Consider the following 22774-nt stretch of genomic DNA (forward strand, 5'->3'; position numbering starts at 1 on the left):
CACATTATGACAAAATAAAGAGCTTAATCTTTCACGAAATAAAGACATAGAAGAAAACAGGTTCTAGAAACTCAGTTTCTCCATGGCAATAGAATGTAAACATGTATATTGCGCCAAACATAACCAAATATCGCCTACAACTCAATTCTCAGCGCAGCATATTGGACGACTCCACAGGCATTGATCATTCGCGACTTTAAGTAATTCCTGTTATCTCTAGAGCATCCCGTATATCTATAGCGCTGTATTTCGTCCCCCTCTGACCATGGATAGGGTTGGGAGCATTCCTGAGTTCACTTATGGTCCTACTAAGGTAATCTTAGGAGATATTCCTTTTAGCATACTGTAAATGCCTGTGCATAATGTACCTAATAAAGCATAATTATTTTAATTATCTTCAAAGGAATTCTGTAGAAGCAGCCTTTATTTTCAGACTCTGCAGGCCTGCTGGGAGGAAGTATATTACAATAAACAGGTAAGATTCATCCCACAAAAACAGTAACCAAAGAAAAAAATAGATAGATTTAATCCCAAAACAAGAGTTTTCTTTCAAGACAGTTTAGAGAAGATGGTCATAAGAGTTTTTAATATCACTTGCAAATTGTGAGACATGAGCAGTTGTGAAATGTTGCGAGAGGCCCTTCTGAAAGCACATTATATGGTCTTTAGTGGCACGGTCTCACACCTTACCTCATCTTGCAGAAGAAGCTCATGGTCCACTATCTGCTGCTCCAGAGTCAAGGCCAGGTCTCGCCCCATGTCACCATGGAGCACATGAGCGACTGGCTGGTGTCTCAGGGCAAAAAATCCCTTAGGGAGAGGTGAGTACCACGTCAGCTCTCACCTTCACTGCCATTCTCTGTCACCAGCAGCACTCCAGGAGATGTGGGTAAAATAAACAACAAAAAATAGGAAGCCAGGAAAGTTGAAATGCTTTGTGTTTTATTTGAAGGGTGTGGAAGGAAACCCTGGAGGAGGGGAACGAACTCGCTCGGCTGGTAAGAGAATGAGAGTTAGAGACTTAGACTATCAGTCAGTGAGCTCTTTTCTAGCCTTTCAACAACTAGTTAGTACAGCCGAATATATCTGTTGTGAAATTACACTAATGGGACTTCCTGTTTCCTACGGCAGACCTGGGAAGTAAACACCTGCCTAAAAATGATTGACATGGAGCACAAGGCTGTCTGCAAGCTCCGCCGCTCTATGCACCCCACCTCACCAGCTGGCGCTGACATGTGAGTTCCATGTACTGCCCTGTATACGGCTTGCTCCATTCATCTACACATCTGGAGCTATGCAGAAAGAAACTAGGGCACTGTTTTCTGTGTGAACATTGCACATTGTTTAGCTTTCTCTGCTGCTTTTTGTTGATTTCAGCGACCCTAAGGTCCACAGCATCGTGGAGAGAGCTGTGAGGAGCATTCTGGAAAAGCTGTCCAATGAGCCCTGTAGCAACCTGCTCAGCCCATCCCAGGTGGTGGTGGAGCTGGTGCCCAGGATCCTCCTGGCCCTGTGGCTTCAGCCAGAGGAAGGCCATTCAGATCACCCCATCCTCCTAAGCGGGATGGCTGTGAGTATGGTGGTGGCCGTAGGGGAGAAGCTCCCCTGCATGTTGAAGGCCTCTTGTCCTCACACCCCTTTCTCCCGGGCTGCTGCTTTTGACTCTGTGAGGTCGATCCTCGGGAGAATCAGCCAGTCCTTCTCCCTGGATGACATCAATACCCCTTTTTTTATGAGCTCTGTCTGTGCCTTTGTGGCGGACGAGGTGAAGAGCTACTTCCAGCCTACTGCAGACACCCTGCCAGTTCCCCCTGTCCTAGTGGTGGCCGTCTCCGCCACACTACCAGCTGACATCCAAGCAGGTGAGTAGCACTCATAGAGAGCACTCTGACAGATAACTTTTGTCATGGCATCCTGGTGCCTTGTAGTAGTAGAGCCAATCAGGATTTTAATTGTCACCCCTAACACAGATGCAGACCAGGCTTCTTCCCACCTGGAGGTTGTGGAAATCCCCCATAACACAGAGGCAGACCCAGCTTCTTCCCACCCGGAGGTTATGGACATCACCCCTAACACAGAGAAAGACCCGGCTTCTGCCCACCTGGAGGTTGAGGGAATCACCCCTAACACAGAGTTTGACACAGCTTCTCCCCACCTAGAGGTTGTTGACATCACCCGTAGCAGAGAGGCAGACCCGGATTCTTCCCACATAGTGGTAATGGACATCACCCCTAACACAGAGGCACACCCGGATTATTCCCACCTGATGGTTGTGGACATCACCCTTAACACAGAGTCAGTCCCGTCATCTTCCCACCTAGTGGTTGTGGACATCACCCCTAAAACAGAGGCACACCCGGCTTCTTCTCACCTGGAGGTTGTGGACATCACCCCTAACACAGAGGCAGATCCGTCTTCTTCTCACCTGGAGGTTGTGGACATCACCCCTAACACAGAGGCAGACTCAGCTTCTTCTCACCTGGAGGTTGTGGACATCCCCCCTAACACAGAGGCAGACCCGGTATCTTACCACCTGGATGTTGAGGACATCACCCCTAACACAGAGGCAGACCCAACTTCTTCTCACCTAGAGGTTGTGGACATCACCCCTAACAAAGAGGCTCACCTGGCTTCTTCCCACCTGGAGGTTGAGGGAATCACCCCTAACACAGAGTTTGACCCAGCTTCTCCCCACCTAGAGGTTGTTGACATCACCCGTAGCAGAGAGGCAGTCCTGGCTTCTTCCCACATAGTGGTTATGGACATCACCCCTATCACAGAGGCACACCCGGATTCTTCCCACCTGATGGTTGTGGACATCACCCTTAACACAGAGTCAGACCTGGCATCTTCCCACCTAGTGGTTGTGGACATCACACCTAACACAGAGGCACACCCGGCTTCTTCCCAACTAGTGGTTGTGGACATCACCCGTAAAACAGAGGCAGATCCGGCTTCTTCTCACCTGGAGGTTGTGGACTTCACCCTTAACACAGAGGCAGACTCGGCTTCTTCTCACCTGGAGGTTGTGGACATCACCCCTAATACAGAGACAGACTCGGCTTCTTCTCACCTGGAGGTTGTGGACATCACCCCTAATACAGAGACAGACTCGGCTTCTTCTCACCTGGAGGTTGTGGACATCACCCCTAACACAGAGGCAGACCTGGCTTCTTCCCACCTGGAGGTTGTTTACAAAAGCCGTAGCACAGAGGCAGACCCGGTATCTTCCCACCTGGAGGTTGACGACATCACCCCTAACACAGAGGCAGACCCGGCTTCTTCTCACCTGGAGGTGTTGGACCTCACCCCTAACAAAGAGGCAAACCCATCTTCTTCCCACCGTAAGGTTGTGGACATCACCCCTAATACAGAGGTAGACCCGGCTTCTTCTCACCTGGAGGTTGTGGAAATCACCCCTAACAAAGTGGCAGAACCCGTCTCTTCCCACTTGGAGATTGTGTTCGTCACACCTAACACAGAGGCAGAACCCGTCTCTTCCCACTTGGAAGTTGTGGACATCACCCCTTACACAGAGGCAGACCCGGCTTCTACCCACCTGAAGGTTGTGGACATCACCCCTAACACAGATGCAGACCCAGCTTGTTCTCAGCTGGAGGTTTTGGACCTCACCCCTAACACAGATGCATATCCGGCTTCTTCACTCTTGGAGGTTGTGGACGTCACACCTGAAGAAAAGCCTCTCATGGTGGCCGTCTCCGCCACTCTGCCATCTGACATCCAAGCAGGTGAGCAAGACTTATAGAAAGCACTCTGACAGGTGCCATTTGTCATGATAACATGTAAAGTGTTGGTCCCATGTTTCATGAGCTGAAATAAAAGATCCAATTCAACTGGCCAGTGTTTAGAACCTTCGGATTGCATTTATTTACATTCTGTCCCGCTTTTGTCCCTTTCCAGAGGATGTTGCTGTGGTCACCCTGGACGTCACCCCACACGTCACCAAGGACGTGACCCTAGATGTTCCATGCAGGGCGAGGAAAGGGGCAGTCCGGCGTTTTTTTGCAGGCTTTGGAGGGCAGTGTGCTGCTGCGCTTGCCACAAGGAAGAGGAGGAACAATATTAATTATTCATTAGACCAGAAACAGGATTGAACCATTAAAATTATTTTTTTTGCATTATAGTTGCCTTCAATTCTGATTTTCTTCTGTTTAATTCTTAATTAATTTCAGAACATTTCTCTAAACTTTGTGGAGTACGTTGTGTAAATAAGTGGGAAACATCCCAATCCCAATTTTAATGCTTTTAATAATTTACTTATTACATTTTTTTTTAATGTGTTATTTGACAAAAAAGTGGAGGGCGCTCAACCAACTTTGAGTCGAGGTGCAACCAAAAACCTTAATCATAATATAAAAGGAAAAGCGCAACTCTTTCTCACTATTAAAAATGCATTGTTTTATTTAAGCAAGGTTAAAAGATTAACGTTTTGGCAGAGTCTATTACCATATGCAAGTTGTGTTTGCCCAGTAAAATGGGGAGCCAGACTCACCCTGGTTCTTGAGGGTTGCAGACACTGAATAATTATCATTTGAAATAAATGGCACTTTTCAAGTCTTGACTAAATATCTTTAATGAATATGAATTAAACATTTATTTTTATTTTTTTTATTTCAACTTTATATAACCAGGTAGGCCAGTTGAGAACAAGTTCTCATTTACAACTGCGACCTGGCCAAGATAAAGCAAAGCAGTGCGATAAAAACAACAACAACACAGAGTTACACATGAGATAAACAAAACATACAGTCAATAACACAATAGAAAATCTATATACAGTGTTTGCAAATGTAATAAGTTATGGAGGTAAGGCAATACATTTAGTATTAACACTGGAGTGATAGATGTGCAGAAGATGATGTTCAAGTAGAGATACTGGGGTGCAAATTAGCAAAATAAATAACAATATGGGGATGAGGTAGTTGGGTGGGCTAATTACAGATGGGCTGTGTACAGGTGCAGTGATCGGTAAGCTGCTCTGACAACTGATGCTTAAAGTTAGTGAGGGAGATAAGAGTCTCCAGCTTCAGAGATTTTTGCAGTTCTTTCCAGTCATTAGCAGGAGAGAACTGGAAGGAATGGTGGCCAAAGGAGGTGTGATATACCTGCAGGAGCGCATACCACGGGTGGGTGTTGCTATGGTGACCAATGACTTCAGATAAGGCGGGGATAGATGACCTGGAGCCAGTGGGATTGGCGACAAATATGTAGTGAGGGCCAACCAACGAAAGCGTACAGGTCACAATGGTAGGTAGTATATTGGGCTTTGTTGACAAAATGGATGGCACTGTGATAGACTACATCCAATTAGCTGAGTAGAGTGTTGGAGGCTATTTTGTAAATAATATCGCCGAAGTCAAGGATCGGTAGGATAGTCAGTTTACGAGGGCATGTTTGGCAGCATGAGTGAAGGAGGCTTTGTTGTGAAATAAGAAGCCACTTCTAGATTTAACTTTGGATTGGAGATGCGTAATGTGAGTCTAGAAGGAGAATTTACGGTCTAACTAGACACCTAGGTATTTGTAGTTGTCCACATATTCTAAGTCAGACCTGCCGAGAGTAGTGATTCTAGTTGGGCGGGCGGGTGCAAGCAGCGTTCGATTGAAGAGCATGCATTAAGTTTTAATAGCGTTTAAGAGCAGTTGGAGGATACGGAAGGAGTGTTGTATGGCATTGAAGATCATTTGGAGGTTTGTTAACACAGTGTCCAATGAAGGGCCATATGTATACAAAATGGTGTCGTCTGCGTAGTGGTGGACCTGAGAGTCACCAGTAGCAAGAGCGACATCATTGATATACACAGAGGACAGAGTCGGCCGAGAATTGAACCCTGTGGCACCCCCATAGAGACTGCCAGAGGTCCAGACAACAGGCCCTCCGATTTGACTCATTGAACTCTATCTGAGAAGTAGTAGTTGAACCAGGCGAGGCAGTCATTTGAGAAACCAAGGCTATTTGTCTGCCAATAAGAATGCGGTGATTGACAGAGTCGAAAGCCTTGGCCAGGTCGATGAAGAATGCTGCACAGTACTGTCTTTTATCGATCGCGGTTATAATATCATTTTGGACCTTGAGCTTGGCTGAGGTGCACCCATGACCAGCTCGGAAACCAGATTGCATAGCGGAGAAGGTACGGTGGGATTCGCAATGGTCGGTGATCTGTTTGTTAACTTGGCTTTCAAATACTTTCGAAAGACAGGGTAGGATGGATGTAGGTTTGTAACAGTTTGGATGTAGAGTGTCACCCCCTTTGAAGAGGGGGATGACTGCGGCAGCTTTCCAATCTCTGGGGATCTCAGAAGATACGAAAGAAAGTTTGAACAGGCTAGTAACAGGGGTTGCTACAATTTCTGTGTCTAATTTTAGAAAGAAAGGGTCTAGATTGTCTAGCCCAGCTGATTTGTAGGGGTCCAGATTTTGCAGCTCTTTCAGAACATCAGCTATCTGAATTTCAGTAAAGGAGAAGCCGGGGGGGTGGGGGGGGCATGGGCAAGTTGCAGCGGAGGGTGCAGAGCTGGTGGCTGGGGTAGGGGTAGCCAGTTGGAAAGCATGGCCAGCCGTAGCAAAATGCTTATTGAAATTCTCGATTATAATAGATTTATCGGTGGTGACAGTGTTTCCTAGCCTCAGTGCAGTGGGTAGCTGGGAGGAGGTGCTCTTATTCTCCATGGACTTTACAGTGTCCCAAAACTTTTTGGAGTTAGTGCTACATGATGCAAATTTCTGTTTGAAAAAGCTAGCCTTTTGCTTTCCTAACTGATTGTGTATATTTGTTCCTGACTTCCCTGAAAAGTTGCATATCGCGGGGGCTGTTCGATGCTAATGCAGTACGCCACAGGATGTTTTTGTGCTGGTCAAGGGCAGTCAAGTCTGGGGTGAACCAGGGGCTATATCTGTTCTTAGTTCCGAATGTTTTGAACGGGGCATGCTTATTTAAGATGGAGAGGAACGCACTTTTAAAAAACAACCAGGCATCCTCTACTGACGGAATGAGGTCAACTACAATTGACTTGAGGATCAGAGCAGGAAGGCTGACTGGCTAGCCCTGAAGGCCCTCTGCCTCCACCTCTGTGTGGTTAATCTCAGTCAAGAGGTTGTATGGGTTTTCTGTCTCTCTCTGGGTGTGAATCACTATCACTATGACCTCTTGCTCAGCCTCCCCTCTCATTCCTTGCTCACAGGAGCAGGTGTGATGGCATCCAGGGTAACTCTTCCTCTCCTGTATCTAACCCATCTTTCTGGCTGTGAGTTCGATTGAGGTCACTCGTTCTCTCTCCCAGGGTGTTGGATAGTTTCTCCTCCTCTGTGTCTTGTGTATTTTCTACATTGTAGAATAATAGTGAAGAAATCAAAACTATTAAATAACACATATGGCATCATGAAGTAACCAAAAACGTGTAACACATATCAAAATATATTTGAGATTTGAGATTCTTCAAAGTAGCCACCCTTTGACTTGATCACAGCTTTGTACATACAGAATAATACGAAATGTTCTGAGACCAGGTTGCGCTTTCACCTCCCCCGGTAAGAGGGGAATAAGGTAACCTCAGAGTTACATTCAAGGATACTTTATTGACACACACGGATGAAATGGACATGGAAAGGTAGTGGAATGATAGTGGTCCTGTAATGGACAGATAACAGGGGTAATGAATATGCACAAAAACTGATAGCACAAGTAGAGCAACAACGCTATTAACAAAGGAAGGGCTGTATTAATGGCATAATGCTACCTGCGGAGTATTACACAACACAGTAAACACAGAGAGGCAACTTACAATAGGCAATGGTAGTAACTATAAAGAACAACAAGCAAGAATGATATACATGTTACAAACTCACTTTGTGCATGTACACTATCCCACGGTATCTCTGTGCATTCAAATTGTCATCGATAAAATGCAATTGTGTTCATTGTCCGTAGCTTATGCCTGCCCATACCATAACCCCACTGCCACCATGGAGCATTCACAACATTGACATCAGCCAACAGCTCGCCCATACGCTGCTTTACAAGTGGTCTGAAGTCGTGAGGCCAGTTAGAAGTACTGCCAAATTCTCTAAAGCCGCCTTGGCTTATGGTTGAGAAATAAACATAAACGTATCTGGCAACAGCTCTGGTGGACATTCCTGCAGTCCGTAAGCCAATTGCACGCTGCCTCAAAACTTGAAACATCTGTGCATTGTGTTGTGTGACAAAACTGCACATTTTAGAGTGGCATTTTATTGTCCTCAGCACAAGGTGCACCTGTGTAATTATCATGCTGTTTAATCAGCTTCTTGATATGCCATATTTGTCAGGTGGATGGATTATCTTGGCAAAGGAGAAATGCTCGCTTACAGGGATGTAAACAAATTTGTGTACACAATTTGAGAGAAATAAGCTTTTTGTGTGCGAATGGAACATTTCTGGGATTTTTATTTCAGCTCATGAAACATGGGACAAACACTTTACATGTTGCGTTTATATTTTTGTTCAGTGTAGTTATTAGCTGGGGAGATTGGGATCCTATCTGGGCTAGCTAAAGCCAACCTCATGGTTAGTAGTATGACAGAGAAAAAATAACAAGACACATTTAAACATCACAAATCTGAGGGGGCAAGTGACCCTGTGCCCCCTTTGGGCATGACGTCTCTGCTATCAACCACATCATTCTGTCTCCGTGAATATTCAAAACAGACACATTCATTCAGGTCTGGTACTGGTCCTACCATATAGATCAGGGATGGACAATTCCAGTCCTTGAGGGTCGGAGGGGTGTCACACTTTTCCCCCATCCCTAGCAAACACAGCTGATTAAACGTATTGCATTCTAAACTGAAGCCCATGAGTATTTGATTATTAGAGTCAAATGTGTTAGCTGGGGCTGGGGAAAAAGTGTAACACCAATCAGGTCCCGAGGACTGGAGTTGCCCATCCCTGATATAGATGCTCTGTTTGCACGCATCGAGGGATGTGGTGACAGTGGAGACAAGGGAGCACATAGAAACAGCTTTGTCCTTTTAGAAAGTCGTCATAATCCTTAAATAAATATGATATGTATGCAAGAAATGCAGAGCCACTTCCAAAAACATATTGACAGAGTCTAGTATCTAGTAATCTAATCAATTAGTTTTCAACCCCTTTGTTATGGCAAGCCTATATAAGCTCAGGAGTAAAAATGTGCTTAACAAGTCACATAATCAGTTAGATGGACTCACTATGTGTGTAATAATAGTGATTTTTGAACGACTACATAATCTCTGTACCCCACACATGCAATTATCTATTAGGTCCCTCAGTCGAGCAGTGAATTTCAAACATAGATTCAACCATGAAGATCAGGGAGGTTTTCCAATGCCTCGCAAAGAAGGGCACCTTTTGGTAGATGGGTACAAATAAAGCAGACATTGAATATTCCTTTGAGCATGGTGAAGGTATTAATTACGCTTTGGATGGTGTATCAATACACCCAGTCACCACAAAAATACAGGTGTCCATCCTAACTCAGCTGCCAGAGAGGAAGGAAAACGCTCAGGGATTTCACCATGAGGCCAATGGTGACTTTAAAACAGTTAGAAAGTTTAATCCTTTGATAGGAGAAAACTGAGGATGAATCATCAACATTGTAGTTACTCCAAAATACTAACCTAATTGACAGAGTATGCAATCACTAACTGTAAGTCGCTCTGGATAAGAGCGTCTGCTAAATGACTAAAATGTAAATGTAAAAGAACGAAACCTGTACATGCATTGTGTTTGCAATAAGGCACTAAAGTAAAACTGCAAATAATGTGGCAAAGAAATGAACTTTATGCCCTGAATACAAAGCGTAATGTTTGGGGCAAATCCAACACAACACATCACTGAGTACCACTCTTCATATTTCCAAGCATGGTGGTGGCTGCATCATGTTATGGTTATCCATGTCAATGGCAAGGACTAGATACTTTTTTAGGATAAAAATTAATGGCATAGAGCTAAGTACAGGCAGATTCCTAGAGGAAAACCTGGTTCAGTCTGCTTTCCAACAGACACTGGGAGACAAATTCCCTCTTCAGCAGGACAATAACCTAAAACACAAGGCCAAATATTCACTGGAGTTGCTTACCAAGACGACATTGAATGTTTCTGAGTGGCTTAGTTACAGTTTTGACTTAATTCGGCTTGAAAACCTATGGCAAAAAAAAAATGGCTGTCTATATAATGTATGATGCATATATTTTACAATCCAGTTGTGCAAAGCTCTTGGAGATTTACCAAGTAAGACACAGCTTTAATCGACTCAGGGGTGGGAATACTTATGTAAATGAGATATTTCTGTATGTAATTTCCAATACATTTGCAGAAATTTCAAAAGCGTGTTTTCAATTTGTCATTATGGGGTATTGTGTGTAGCTGCGTGAGAGAAAATATTATAATTGAATCCATTTTGAATTCAGGCTGTGGAATAAGTTAAGGGGTATGAATACTTTCTGAATGCACTATATACCTGCAAGAAAGTGATAAATAAGTGACTGTTTGAAAGGGGTCATATAAACATTGCCTTATTTATATTTTTACATATAACATAAAGTTAATTCTGTCTGAAATAGTCATGCTATAATGGGCGTCGTTTCTCAGACAAAATTTCCATTCTGGCTCAAACAAAGCAATCTGATCATGCTCCAGTCAAAAACAGCTATAGGGAATGCCTATACATTGTCCAATCTCCTTCAACACATTGATTTCATCTTTATTCAGAAAGAAACAAACTTAAAATTAAGTGTTGTTTCAGTGTCTTGTTGCAGGTTGTGCAATGTTCAAAAGAGTGTGAGAGAAAAAGCATTAACTTGTGTGTGTGGTGTCAAGTGTGGATGGTCCTATGTATGCAAATAGTCGAGATTGGATATTTCAGCACAATGGACAGCAGCGACATTGGGATAGCGAGATCTGTAATTCAGCAACACATGACACTGGATAGCGGCTGTCTCAGGTGAAGTTGGCATTGGGAAAATCCCATCTAATGGGAAACGAGGCATAGGAGGCAAAAAGACTGAAGGAGAAGACTCCCACAGGAACTCTTGGCTTAACTGTTCTGCCACATTCATTTCAAATGTTACATTTTTCGATTTGTAAATAAAAGGGAACACATCTGCAAATAATGTAAACTGACTTTTCTAACTACACTGTACAGCTTTAGTGTGTCTGTGCGTCATAGGTACAACTGCAAGCAATTCGCTTCTCAAATCCTTCTCAAATGTCTGTTTAATGTGAGAAATAAAATGAAAAACAACTCTTAGACTAATACAATGCATACTGTCACGAATTATTACTATTCCCAACAAGACAACGAAGTGATGGTCTTTACCCGCCATGGAGACTTATAAAGGCTACTTCCCCCCCACCAAAAGTTCCCACGCTGAGCGATGTTGTTTACTACATCATTATGCATATAATTCAAGTCATACCTTTATTATCATTCATGCTCTTATTTTTAACCGAGTAGTTTTGCAAAACTGTAACCTGCGTCAATTCAGAGCTAGGAAATATTGAAATAATGTGCTTAAGAGGACCACACCCGTCGCTATGGGTGGGCCATAGGGGGCCGGGCCCGCCCCCAAAAATGCTTGGCACCCCCCACTTGAGGCACAGATCTCTTAAAAAGTGAGGTGGAACTTTCTGAGGTGGAAGTTGGGAGAGTTATATTTCAGTGAAACGTAAGTGAAGGAGGCCCCGCTCTCTCGCTTTCCCATATGTTTAGTTCATTTCATTCCGATCTCCTTTGCATTATTGTAGCCATTTTCTGTAGCCTGTCAACTATGCGTCTGTCTATCCCTGTTCTCTCCTCTCCGCACAGGCTTTACAAACGCCTCACACCGCGTGGCTGCTGCCACTCTAACCTGGTGGTCCCTGCGCGCATGACCCACGTGGAGTTCCAGGTCTCCGGCAGCATCTGGAACTGCCGTTCTGCGGCCAACAAGGCAGAGTTCATCTCAGCCTATGCTACCCTCCAGTCCCTCGACTTCTTGGCGCTGACGGAAACATGGATTACCACTGAAAACACTGCTACTCCTACTGCTCTCTCCTCGTCTGACCATGTGTTCTTGCATACCCCGAGAGCATCTGGTCAGCGGGGTGGTGGCACAGGAATCCTCATCTCTCCCAAGTGGACATTCTCTCTTTTTCCCCTGACCCATCTGTCTATCTCCTCATTTGAATTCCATGCTGTCACAGTCACTAGCCCATTCAAGCTTAACATCCTTATCATTTATCGCCCTCCAGGTTCCCTTGGAGAGTTCATCAATGAGCTTGACGCCTTGATAAGTTCCTTTCCTGAGGATGGCTCACCCCTCACAGTTCTGGGTGACTTTAACCTCCCTACGTCAACCTTTGACGCATTTCTCTCTGCCTCCTTCTTTCCACTCCTCTCCTCTTTTGACCTCACCCTCTCACCGTCCCCCCCTACTCACAAGGCAGACAATACGCTTGACCTCATCTTTACTAGATGCTGTTCTTCTACTAATCTCACTGCAACTCCCCTCCATGTCTCTGACCACTACTTTGTATCCTTTTCTCTCTCGCTCTCCTCCAACACTACTCACTCTGCCCCTACTCAGATGGTAATGCGCCGTCGCAACCTTCGCTCTCTCTCTCCCGCTACTCTCTCCTCCTCCATCCTATCATCTCTTCCCTCTGCTCAATCCTTCTCCCTCCAATCTCCTGATTCTGCCTCCTCAACCCTCCTCCCTTTCTGCATCCTTTGACTCTCTATGTCCCCTATCCTCCCGGCCGGCTCGGTCCTCCCCTCCTGCTCCGTGGCATGACGACTTATTGCGAGCTCACAGAACAGGGCTCCGGGCAGCCGAGCGGAAATGGAGGAAAACTAGACTCCCTGCGGGTTTGGCATCTTTTCACTCCCTCCTCTCTACATTTTCTTCCTCTGTTTCTGCTGCTAAAGCCACTTTCTACCACTCTAAATTCCAAGCATCTGCCTCTAACCCTAGGAAGCTCTTTACCACCTTCACCTCCCTGCTGAATCCATTTTGAAAATAAGGTTGACGAAATCCGATCCTCGTTTGTTAAGTCAAATGACACTGCTGGTCCTGCTCACACTGCCCTACCCTATGCTTTGACTTCATTCTCCCCTCTCTCTCCAGATGAAATCTTGCGACTTGTGACGGCCGGCCGCCCTACAACCTGCCCGCTTGACCCTATCCCCTCCTCTCTTCTCCAGACCATTTCCGGAGACCTTCTCCCTTACCTCACCTCGCTCATCAACTCATCTTGACCGCTGGCTATGTCCCTTCCGTCTTCAAGAGAGCGAGAGTTGCACCCCTTCTCAAAAAACCTACACTCGATCCCTCCGATGTCAACAACTACAGTCCAGTATCCCTTCTTTCTTTTCTCTCCAAAACTCTTGAGCGTGCCGTCTTTAGCCAACTCTCTTGCTATCTCTCTCAGAATGACCTTCTTGATCCAAACCAGTCAGGTTTCAAGACTGGTCATTCAACTGAGACTGCTCTTCTCTGTGTCACGGAGGCTCTCCGCACTGCCAAAGCTAACTCTCTCTCCTCTGCTCTTGTCCTTCTAGACCTGTCTGCTGCCTTTGATACTGTGAACGATCAGATCCTCCTCTCCACCCTCTCCGAGTTGGGCATCTCCCGCGCGGCTCACTCTTGGATTGCGTCCTACCTGACAGGTCACTCCTACCAAGTGGTGTGGCGAGAATCTGTCTCCGCACCACGTGCTCTCACCACTGGTGTTCCCCAGGGCTCAGTTCTAGGCCCTCTTCTATTCTCGCTATACACCAAGTCACTTGGCTCTGTCATATCCTCACATGGCCTCTCCTATCATTGCTACGCAGACGAAACAAAACTAATCTTCTCCTTTCCCCCTTCTGATAACCAGGTTGCAAATCGCATCTCTGCATGTCTGGCAGACATATCAGTGTGGATGACGGATCACCACCTCAAGCTGAACCTCCCGGGGAAGGACTGCCTGTTCCATGATCTCGCCATCACGGTTGACAACTCCGTTGTGTCCTCCTCCCAGAGTGCAAAAAGCCTTGGCGTGACCCTGGACAACACCCTGTCGTTCTCCGCTAACATCAAGGCGGTGACCAGATCCTGTAGGTTCATGCTCTACTACATTCGGAGAGTACGACCCTGCCTTACACAGGAAGCGGCACAGGTCCTAATCCAGGCACTTGTCATCTCCCGTCTGGATTACTGCAACTCGCTGTTGGCTGGGCTCCCTGCCTGTGCCATTAAACCCCTACAACTCATCCAGAATGCCGCAGCCCGTCTGGTGTTCAACCTTCCCAAGTTCTCTCACGTCATCCCGCTCCTCCGCACACTCCACTGGCTTCCAGTTGAAGCTCGCATCTGCTACAAGACCATGGTGCTTGCCTACGGAGCTGTGAAGGCACCTCCGTACCTTCAGGCTCTGATCAGTCCCTACACCCAAACGAGGGCATTGCGTTCATCCACCTCTGGCCTGCTGGCCCCCCTACCTCTGCGGAAGCACAGTTCCCGCTCAGCCCAGTCAAAACTGTTCGCTGCTCTGGCACCCCAATGGTGGAACAAGCTCCCTCACGACGCCAGGACGGCGGAGTCAATCACCACCTTCCGGAGACACTTGAAACCCCACCTCTTTAAGGAATACCTGGGATAGGATAAAGTAATCCTTCTACCCCCCCTTACCTCACCCCACCAAAAAAATTGTTGTAAAGTGGTTATCCACTGGCTGTAAGGTGAATGCACCAATTTTGGAAGTCGCTCTGGATAAGAGCGTCTGCTAAATGACGTAAATGTAAATGTAAAAAATATATATATATATATATTATAATGTTGCTAATTTTGTGTTGCATTAATGTTGCATTCTTTATCATTAAAACATTAAAAATATAAAGAAACAATGGTGTGATTTTGTTTGATTGATGGGAATCTACACTGCAACAGCCTATCACGGCCTTAATAAAAAGAAAGTTAGGCTACGTACGTGACGTAGCCTACGTCAGTGTAGCCGCTCAACAGTTACCGCGCATTTTTGAAAGCTGGATGAGTTTTCGCCGGCTTACTCGCTTCAGTTCGTCATATATATCCGTAAGTGGTTGAAAAGCCCACCAACAGTCTCCTCTGCCAAATTGGATACGACACCGACGCCTCCTGATGTTGTAGTTGGAGAAGGAGACCCTGGACGACAGTCTGAGCCTGATGCTAGTAGCTCCGTGGAGTCCGGGGCAGCATTTGGGCCACAACTGCCTGTTGAATCAGTGGGTATGAGCGACCTCGGCATGGACAAACCCAAACAGGTTGTGTTGAGGAAATATTCAGTCAAAATGTTTGGTTAAAAAAAAACGATCATTTTCCTCTAGCTGGTATTTGAACAGGGACTGGCTTGAGTACTCGGTGGAAAAGTACCGTACTCCGCATTTTGTTATGCGTGCAGGAAATTCAAATCTGTATCATCGGACGCGAACTTCTCCATTAAGGGATGTAATGTTTGGAAGCATGCAATTGGAACAGGCAAGGGCTTAAATAAGCATGCAGCTTCAAAAGAACATTTAGCCTGTGAAGCAATGTGGAGAGATTCAGAAAAACGTAGAGAGACAGGAAAAGAGATTTCCACTCTTAAATTTAGAGCAACTGGCTCGCAACAGATACTACATGTCAGCTGTAATTGATATGCTGGAGTTTTTAGTGGTGAATCAATTGCCGTTACGTGGAGATAATGCTGGTTTTGCCAGTGTGCTAGATGATAATAGCTCAATGGGGCTGTTTTTGTCTCTCTTTGAGTACACCATGCGCAAAGATCCTGAACTGACACGGATTACAAAAACAATCCCACAGAATGCACGCTATACCAGCCCACAGATACAAAACGAGATTCTCGAAATGATGAGCAAACTCGTGACAGAGGAGATAGTGAGACAAGTCGGCGATAGCTGGTATTCAATTAAAGTGGTTGGCACACGGGATCCTTTAAGCCAAGAAAACATATCTGTAGTTGTGCGTTTTGTTGACAAAAACTATGGTCTGTGTGAGCGCCTCTTGGTAATGGCCACATCTGAGAAAAGTGATGCAGAGGCTCTGACAGGTGTCATCACTGATGAGCTCACCAGCGCCGGACTCAGCACGGACAAAATCCTGAGTCAAGTTTATGATGGCGCATCACTCATGTCTGGCAGGCATGGTGGTGTGCAGAAATTGCTCCAAAACAAGCTGGATCGTAACATACCATATATTCACTGCTTTAATCACCAACTTCATCTGGTTGTGATTCATGCCATGTCCAGTGAAGCAGCTGTCGATGATTTTTTTGGAGTATGCAACATGCTGTACAACTTCATCAGGAAGCCAACCGTGGCTATTCTGTACAAAGGCGATACCCTGAAACGTCTCTTGAACCAGAGATGGACTGGCCACTTGGCAACGGTCAAAGTTGTGGTGAAGAGTTTTCACGACATATCCACATTACTGACCGAGGTGGAAAACACACGAGGCCTTGGAGCGGAGGTGCGCGTCGAGGCTACGGGGCTGCTTCGTGCCATTACGCAGCGCAGTTTTCTTTTCATTGCGCACCTTGTTATGAAACTGTTGTCACTTTTCGAGCCGCCTAACAGACTACTACAGGCCGAAGATATGGACTTGTTCACTGCGGTGACACTTGTGAACAGCGCTTCTGACTGCGTGAAGACAATGCGCGCAGAAAACGAGTTTTCTGCACTGTGGGATCTCTGCGCTCCTCCAGCATCGGCCACCGAGGCTGTGCCGGTGACCGACCCTGGTCCAAGCAAGAGAAGACGCACAATTAATGAGAACCTCCGCGGATTTGCAGTTGAAGAAACAGTTGGTCAGCCACAAAGTGACATAGATGAAAAGACTGAGTTCATGAGATTGTTTTACAGTGTTGTCGATGCTGTGCAAGGAGAGATGAATGCGCGTTTTGGAGAGCGCAGTAGCGAGCTCATTGGCGCACTGGCTGCTTTGAACCCAGAGGCCGAGGATAATTTCCTGGACCCATCAAAGTTAACCCCTCTCCTGGTATTAGCTGGAACTGATGTGGTTGAATCTGAATATACTGTGGCTCGTTAGTGCCTGGTGAAGAAAATGACTGACACCCCGACAATAGCCAACATCCTCAGCACATTCAACTGTGCACTCCAGGCTATGTCGACTGTTTTCACAGCCTACACACTTGCCCTAACCTTAGGAGCTTCCACAGCAATGTGTGAAAACTCATTTTCCACGCTCAAAAGCGTCTTCTCAGAGCATCGGCGCAGTATGCTGCACTGACGCAAGGCCCAGCTGATTCAGCTTGCTTTTGAAAAGGACCTCACTCACAAGTTTAAGTCCTAGTGGAAGGATACTTTGATGAGGAGGTTCTGCTCGGAGAAACACCGCCTCCCGCTGTACTGACAGGAGGGACTGGAGAGAGGACAGCGCTGCCTCCACTCAAAGTACCGGTAGGTTCAAAGTCTCTGTGTGTGTGTGTGTCTCATGGCAATGCATATCCCTCTGTTGACTGCTTTAAAATGCAATGTTTGAGAGATGCTTCTGGTGTTACATCTAATATGTTGTATAGTCAAGTGTTTTATGGATATTCATAATATTGCTTCTATGTAATGTGGTGTAGGCTATAGGCTACCTGGTCATATTGCTTTTGGTTATGTTTAATGTGATGATTAGGTGTTGCGCAAATAGAGTATACGATTATTATAAATATATGTACTGTAGGCTAATAATAATTGTGCCCTGCCCTCCCATGCATTTCATATGCCCCCCTTAAGACTGAGGTCTGGCCGGGTCTGAAGAGGACCCCTGGCACGCACAACAGGATAACACAACAACCACATTTTCAATTGAAAATCATTGATTTAAATGGATGTGGTCAATAGATTTGTATAGGCATATATACTCATTTAATTTAACTTGTAAGCCAAGGTTGGATTAGTAGGTCTATGCAACATGCACCTGGATAACCGCGTCATGAATCGGAACGGGCTCCAACGTCCTCATATACACATTATGACAAAATAAAGAGCTTAATCTTTCACGAAATAAAGACATAGAAGAAAACAGGTTCTAGAAACCCAATTTCACCATGGCAATAGAATGTAAACATGTATATTGCGCCAAACATAACCAAATATCGCCTACAACTCAATTCTCAGTGCCGCATATTGGACGACTCCACAGGCATTGATCATTCGCGACTTTAAGTAATTCCTGTTATCTCTAGAATATCCCGTATATCTATAGCACTGCATTTTGTCCCCCTCTGACCATGGATAGGGTTGGGAGCATTCCTGAGTTCACTTATGGTCCCACTAAGGTAATCTTAGGAGATATTCCTTTTAGCATACTGTAAATGCCTGTGCATAATGTACCTAATAAAGCATAATTATTTTAATTATCTTCAAAGGAATTCTGTAGAAGCAGCCTTTATTTTCAGACTCTGCAGGCCTGCTGGGAGGAAGTATATTACAATAAACAGGTAAGATTCATCCCACAAAAACAGTAACCACAGAAAAAAAGAGAGATTTAATCCCAAAACAAGAGTTTTATTTCAAGACAGTTTAGAGAAGATGGTCATTAGAGTTCTTAATATCACTTGCAAATTGTGAGACATGAGCAGTTGTGAAATGTTGCGAGAGGCCCTTCTGAAAGCACATTATATGGTCTTTAGTGGCACGGTCTCACACCTTACCTCATCTTGCAGAAGAAGCTCATGGTCCACTATCTGCTGCTCCAGAGTCGAGGCCAGGTCTCGCCCCATGTCACCATGGAGCACATGAGCGACTGGCTGGTGTCTCAGGGCAAAAAATCCCTTAGGGAGAGGTGAGTACCACGTCAGCTCTCACCTTCACTGCCATTCTCTGTCACCAGCAGCACTCCAGGAGGTGTGGGTAAAATAAACAACAAAAAATAGGAAGCCAGGAAAGTTGAAATGCTTTGTGTTTTATTTGAAGGGTGTGGAAGGAAACCCTGGAGGAGGGGAACGAACTCGCTCGGCTGGTAAGAGAATGAGAGTTAGAGACTTAGACTATCAGTCAGTGAGCTCTTTTCTAGCCTTTCAACAACTAGTTAGTACAGCCGAATATATCTGTTGTGAAATTACACTAATGGGACTTCCTGTTTCCTACGGCAGACCTGGGAAGTAAACACCTGCCTAAAAATGATTGACATGGAGCACGAGGCTGTCTGCAAGCTCCACCGCTCTATGCACCCCACCTCACCAGCTGGCGCTGACATGTGAGTTCCATGTACTGCCCTGCATACAGCTTGCTCCATTCATCTACACATCTGGAGCTATGCAGAAAGAAACTAGGGCAGTGTTCTCTGTGTGAACATTGCACATCGTTTAGCTTTCTCTGCTGCTTTTTGTTGATTTCAGCGACCCTAAGGTCCACAGCATCGGGGAGAGAGCTGTGAGGAGCATTCTGGACAAGCTGTCCAATAAGCCCTGTAGCAACCTGCTCAGCCCATCCCAGGTGGTGGTGGAGCTGGTGCCCAGGATCCTCCTGGCCCTGTGGCTTCAGCCAGAGGAAGGCCATTCAGATCACCCCATCCTCCTAAGCGGGATGGCTGTGAGTATGGTGGTGGCCGTAGGGGAGAAGCTCCCCTGCATGTTGAAGGCCTCTTCTCCTCACACCCCTTTCTCCCGGGCTGCTGCTTTTGACTCTGTGAGGTCGATCCTCTGGAGAATCAGCCAGTCCTTCTCCCTGGATGACCTCACAACCCCTTTTTTTATGAGCTCTGTCTGTGCCTGATAGATTAATTATTAATGACTAATTATTACACCCTGAAACTGTGTATAATGTGTTAGAAATGTGTGAGTGTAGGACCAGTAAAGGCTATGGCATTGAGCCACTATTTAGCAATGTGAGTAAGAGTTAGGCCAGACAACAAAGACAACTGAGAAACTAAGATAAAGAGGCCTCCCAATTTAGGGAGGGGAGAAACTGTTATGAAAACATGGTGCAGAATATTGTGAGAACGGCAATAACTGAGTAAAGCAGGGAGTAGGATATGTGTGTGTGTGTGTGTGTGTGTGTGTGTATGTATGTGTGTATGCATGTGTGTATATGTGTGTGAACTGAAGGTCAGTAGAGCAGTTTTAGAGTGGAAAACTACAGCCCGCCTACAGAGGGAAGGGATTTCTTTTTGCATGACTTATGAGTATAAAAGATGGACTCTGAAATTGTGATGGCAGAATTCTCAATGAATAAATATCTCTGACTATGCAGACCGAGACTCTGGCCGTTACTTAAATCCCAAAAGACTTACAACCTTTTGGGAGACGCACAGAGAAACTGAAATAGTTTGTTAAATAATTCACATAACAGCTTGGTCCTTCTGAGCCGGACTCCAATACCCTGTTTCTGTCATTCCAGGTAACTCTGAAAACCGTCGACGGGCGAATGATACATTCGTAAATAGAAAGTCCTGCCCTTTGACATTAAGGGTTAAAACAGGCCAGAGGACACCTGATTAATGACAGAGACGGTGACGGAATCCAAACCTACATTGAATCTCGGCTGCAAGGATAAGGTCAGTAGTCTTTATTCATTAACTTGGTGAAATTGATTGGAGGACTTGCTAAAATATTGAAAAGTAGCAAATTGATCAATGCGTAGCCATTTTAAGTGAAATGTGGGGTTGACTGTCAGGAATTATCAAGATTACATTGTGAGGATAGACTCCTCCGTAGAGTAGGAGATAATTCTGGGGGACTAGTCAACCTGGTGGTGGGTCCGTAATGATTCACGGTAATAGGCCATTACCAAAAGAAACTACCCGGTGTTGAAATAGAAGGAACTATTAAAAGTACACCTATGGGATGTAACCTGTAAGAGATTATTGAGCAGTCAACAAATAATCCGGGTTAAACAAATACAAAAAGTACACCAGAAGGAATTAAAATAGCATGTGTGAGAAATAGAATATTAGTTAAGTCAAAAGTCACAAACAACTGTAGATTTTGCTGTAACTCTATCCGTTCTGGAGCCTTATAAACTCCAGGTTACCGATACAACACCAATAATCATGTAAGGTTGTATACGTGTGAGACCTAATGTTTGCTCAAAAGTCACATGAATAATTCCAGGTGGTTGTATAGAGGAGGGAGAACCCATTCCTGTTGTATGAGACTGTCAGGAATTATCAAGATTACATTGTGGGGATCAATCCCTCTGTAAAAGTATGAGATAATTCTGGGGGACTAGTCAAGACTACATATACAGGGAGAGGTGGTTGTATAGAGGAGGGAGAACCCATTCCTGTTGTATGAGACTGTCAGGAATTATCAAGATTACATTGTGGGGATCAATCCCTCTGTAAAAGTATGAGATAATTCTGGGGGACTAGTCAAGATTACATATACAGGAAGGGGTGATTCAAGGTGTTGTTGTGTGAAGCTATTTTGAATTACTTGTTAAATTGACTTGTTATATAGAAGAGGTGGCTAAGGGATTTTTAACAGTACCAACCATGGGGGGGCAAATCCTCACAAGAGGTCCCAGAATTTACTGGGGATGAGAAATACTTGATGTAATTAAAATGGAATCCAGGGATAGAAGAAATCTCCATTATGTAACCAGGTGGAGGGAGAGGTATGGTTTTGAGGGACGTCTAGACGCAGATAAACTCGAATCCATGCTTAAACAGATACATAAGGTGTGTAAAGTGCTAGCTTCCCTACACTGGCTTCCTGTTAAGGCAAGGGCTGATTTCAAGGTTTTACTGTTAACCTATAAAGCGTTACATGGGCTTGCTCCTACCTATCTTTCCGAGTTGGTCCTGCCGTACATACCAATACGTACGCTACGGTCACAAGACGCAGGCCTCCTAATTGTCCCTAGAATTTCTAAGCAAACAGCGGGAGGCAGGGCTTTCTCCTATAGATCTCCATTTTTATGGAACAGTCTGCCTACCCATGTGAGAGACGCAGACTCGGTCTCAACCTTTAAGTCTTTACTGAAGACTTATCTCTTCAGTAGGTCATATGATTGAGTGTAGTCTGGCCCAGGAGTGTGAAGGTGAACGGAAAGGCTGGAGCAACGAACAGCCCTTGCTGTCTCTGCCAGGCCGGTTCCCCTCTCCACTGGGGTTCTCTGCCTCTAACCCTGTTGCAGGGGCTGAGTCACTGGCCTGCTGGTGCTCTTTCATGCCGTCCCTGGGAGGGGTGCGTCACTTGAGTGGGTTGAGTTACTGACGTGATCTTCCTGTCTGGGTTGGCGCCCCCCCCCCCCCTTGGTTTGTGCTGTGGTGGAGACCTCTGTGGGCTATACTCGGCCTTGTCTCAGGATTGTAAGTTGGTGGTTGGGGATATCCCTCTAGTGGTGCGGGGGCTGTGCTTTGGCGGAGTGGGTGGGGTTATATCCTTCCTGTTTGGCCCTGTCCGGGGGTTTCTTCGGATGGGGCCACAGTGTCTCCGGACCGCTCCTGTCTCAGCCTCCAGTATTTATGCTGCAGTAGTTTATGTGTCGGGGGGCTGGGGTTAGTTGGTTATACCTGGAGTACTTCTCCTGTCTTATCCAGTGTCCTGTGTGAATTTAAGTATGCTCTCTCTAATTCTCTCGTTCTCTCTTTCTCTCTGAGAACCTGAGCCCTAGGACCATACGTCAGGACTACCGGGCATGATGACACCCTGCTGCCCCCAGTCCGCCTGGCCTTGCTGCTATTCCAGTTTCAACTGTTCTGCCTGCGGCTACGAAACCCCTACCTGTCCCAGACCTGCTGTTTTCAACTCTAAATGATCGGCTATGAAAAGCCAACTGAGAGA

At 45.6% G+C, this 22774-nt stretch overlaps 1 protein-coding gene across 1 annotated transcript; it reads left to right on the forward strand.

Moving 5' to 3' along the window:
- Positions 1–2758: 2758 nt before the first annotated feature.
- Positions 2759–4428, forward strand: LOC311112135 (uncharacterized protein; the record flags this gene model as incomplete). The annotated part of the gene is made up of 3 exons (XM_084155112.1): positions 2759–2809; positions 3188–3749; positions 3922–4428. The coding sequence occupies 3 exons, from the start codon at positions 2759–2761 to the stop codon at positions 4113–4115; spliced, it is 807 nt and encodes a 268-aa protein (XP_084011238.1). The 3' UTR covers positions 4116–4428.
- Between the last annotated feature and the right edge of the window lie 18346 nt (positions 4429–22774).

The sequence above is a fragment of the Coregonus lavaretus genome, assembly GCF_964263955.1.
Source record: "Coregonus lavaretus genome assembly, chromosome: 38".
Classification (NCBI taxonomy): domain Eukaryota; kingdom Metazoa; phylum Chordata; class Actinopteri; order Salmoniformes; family Salmonidae; genus Coregonus; species Coregonus lavaretus.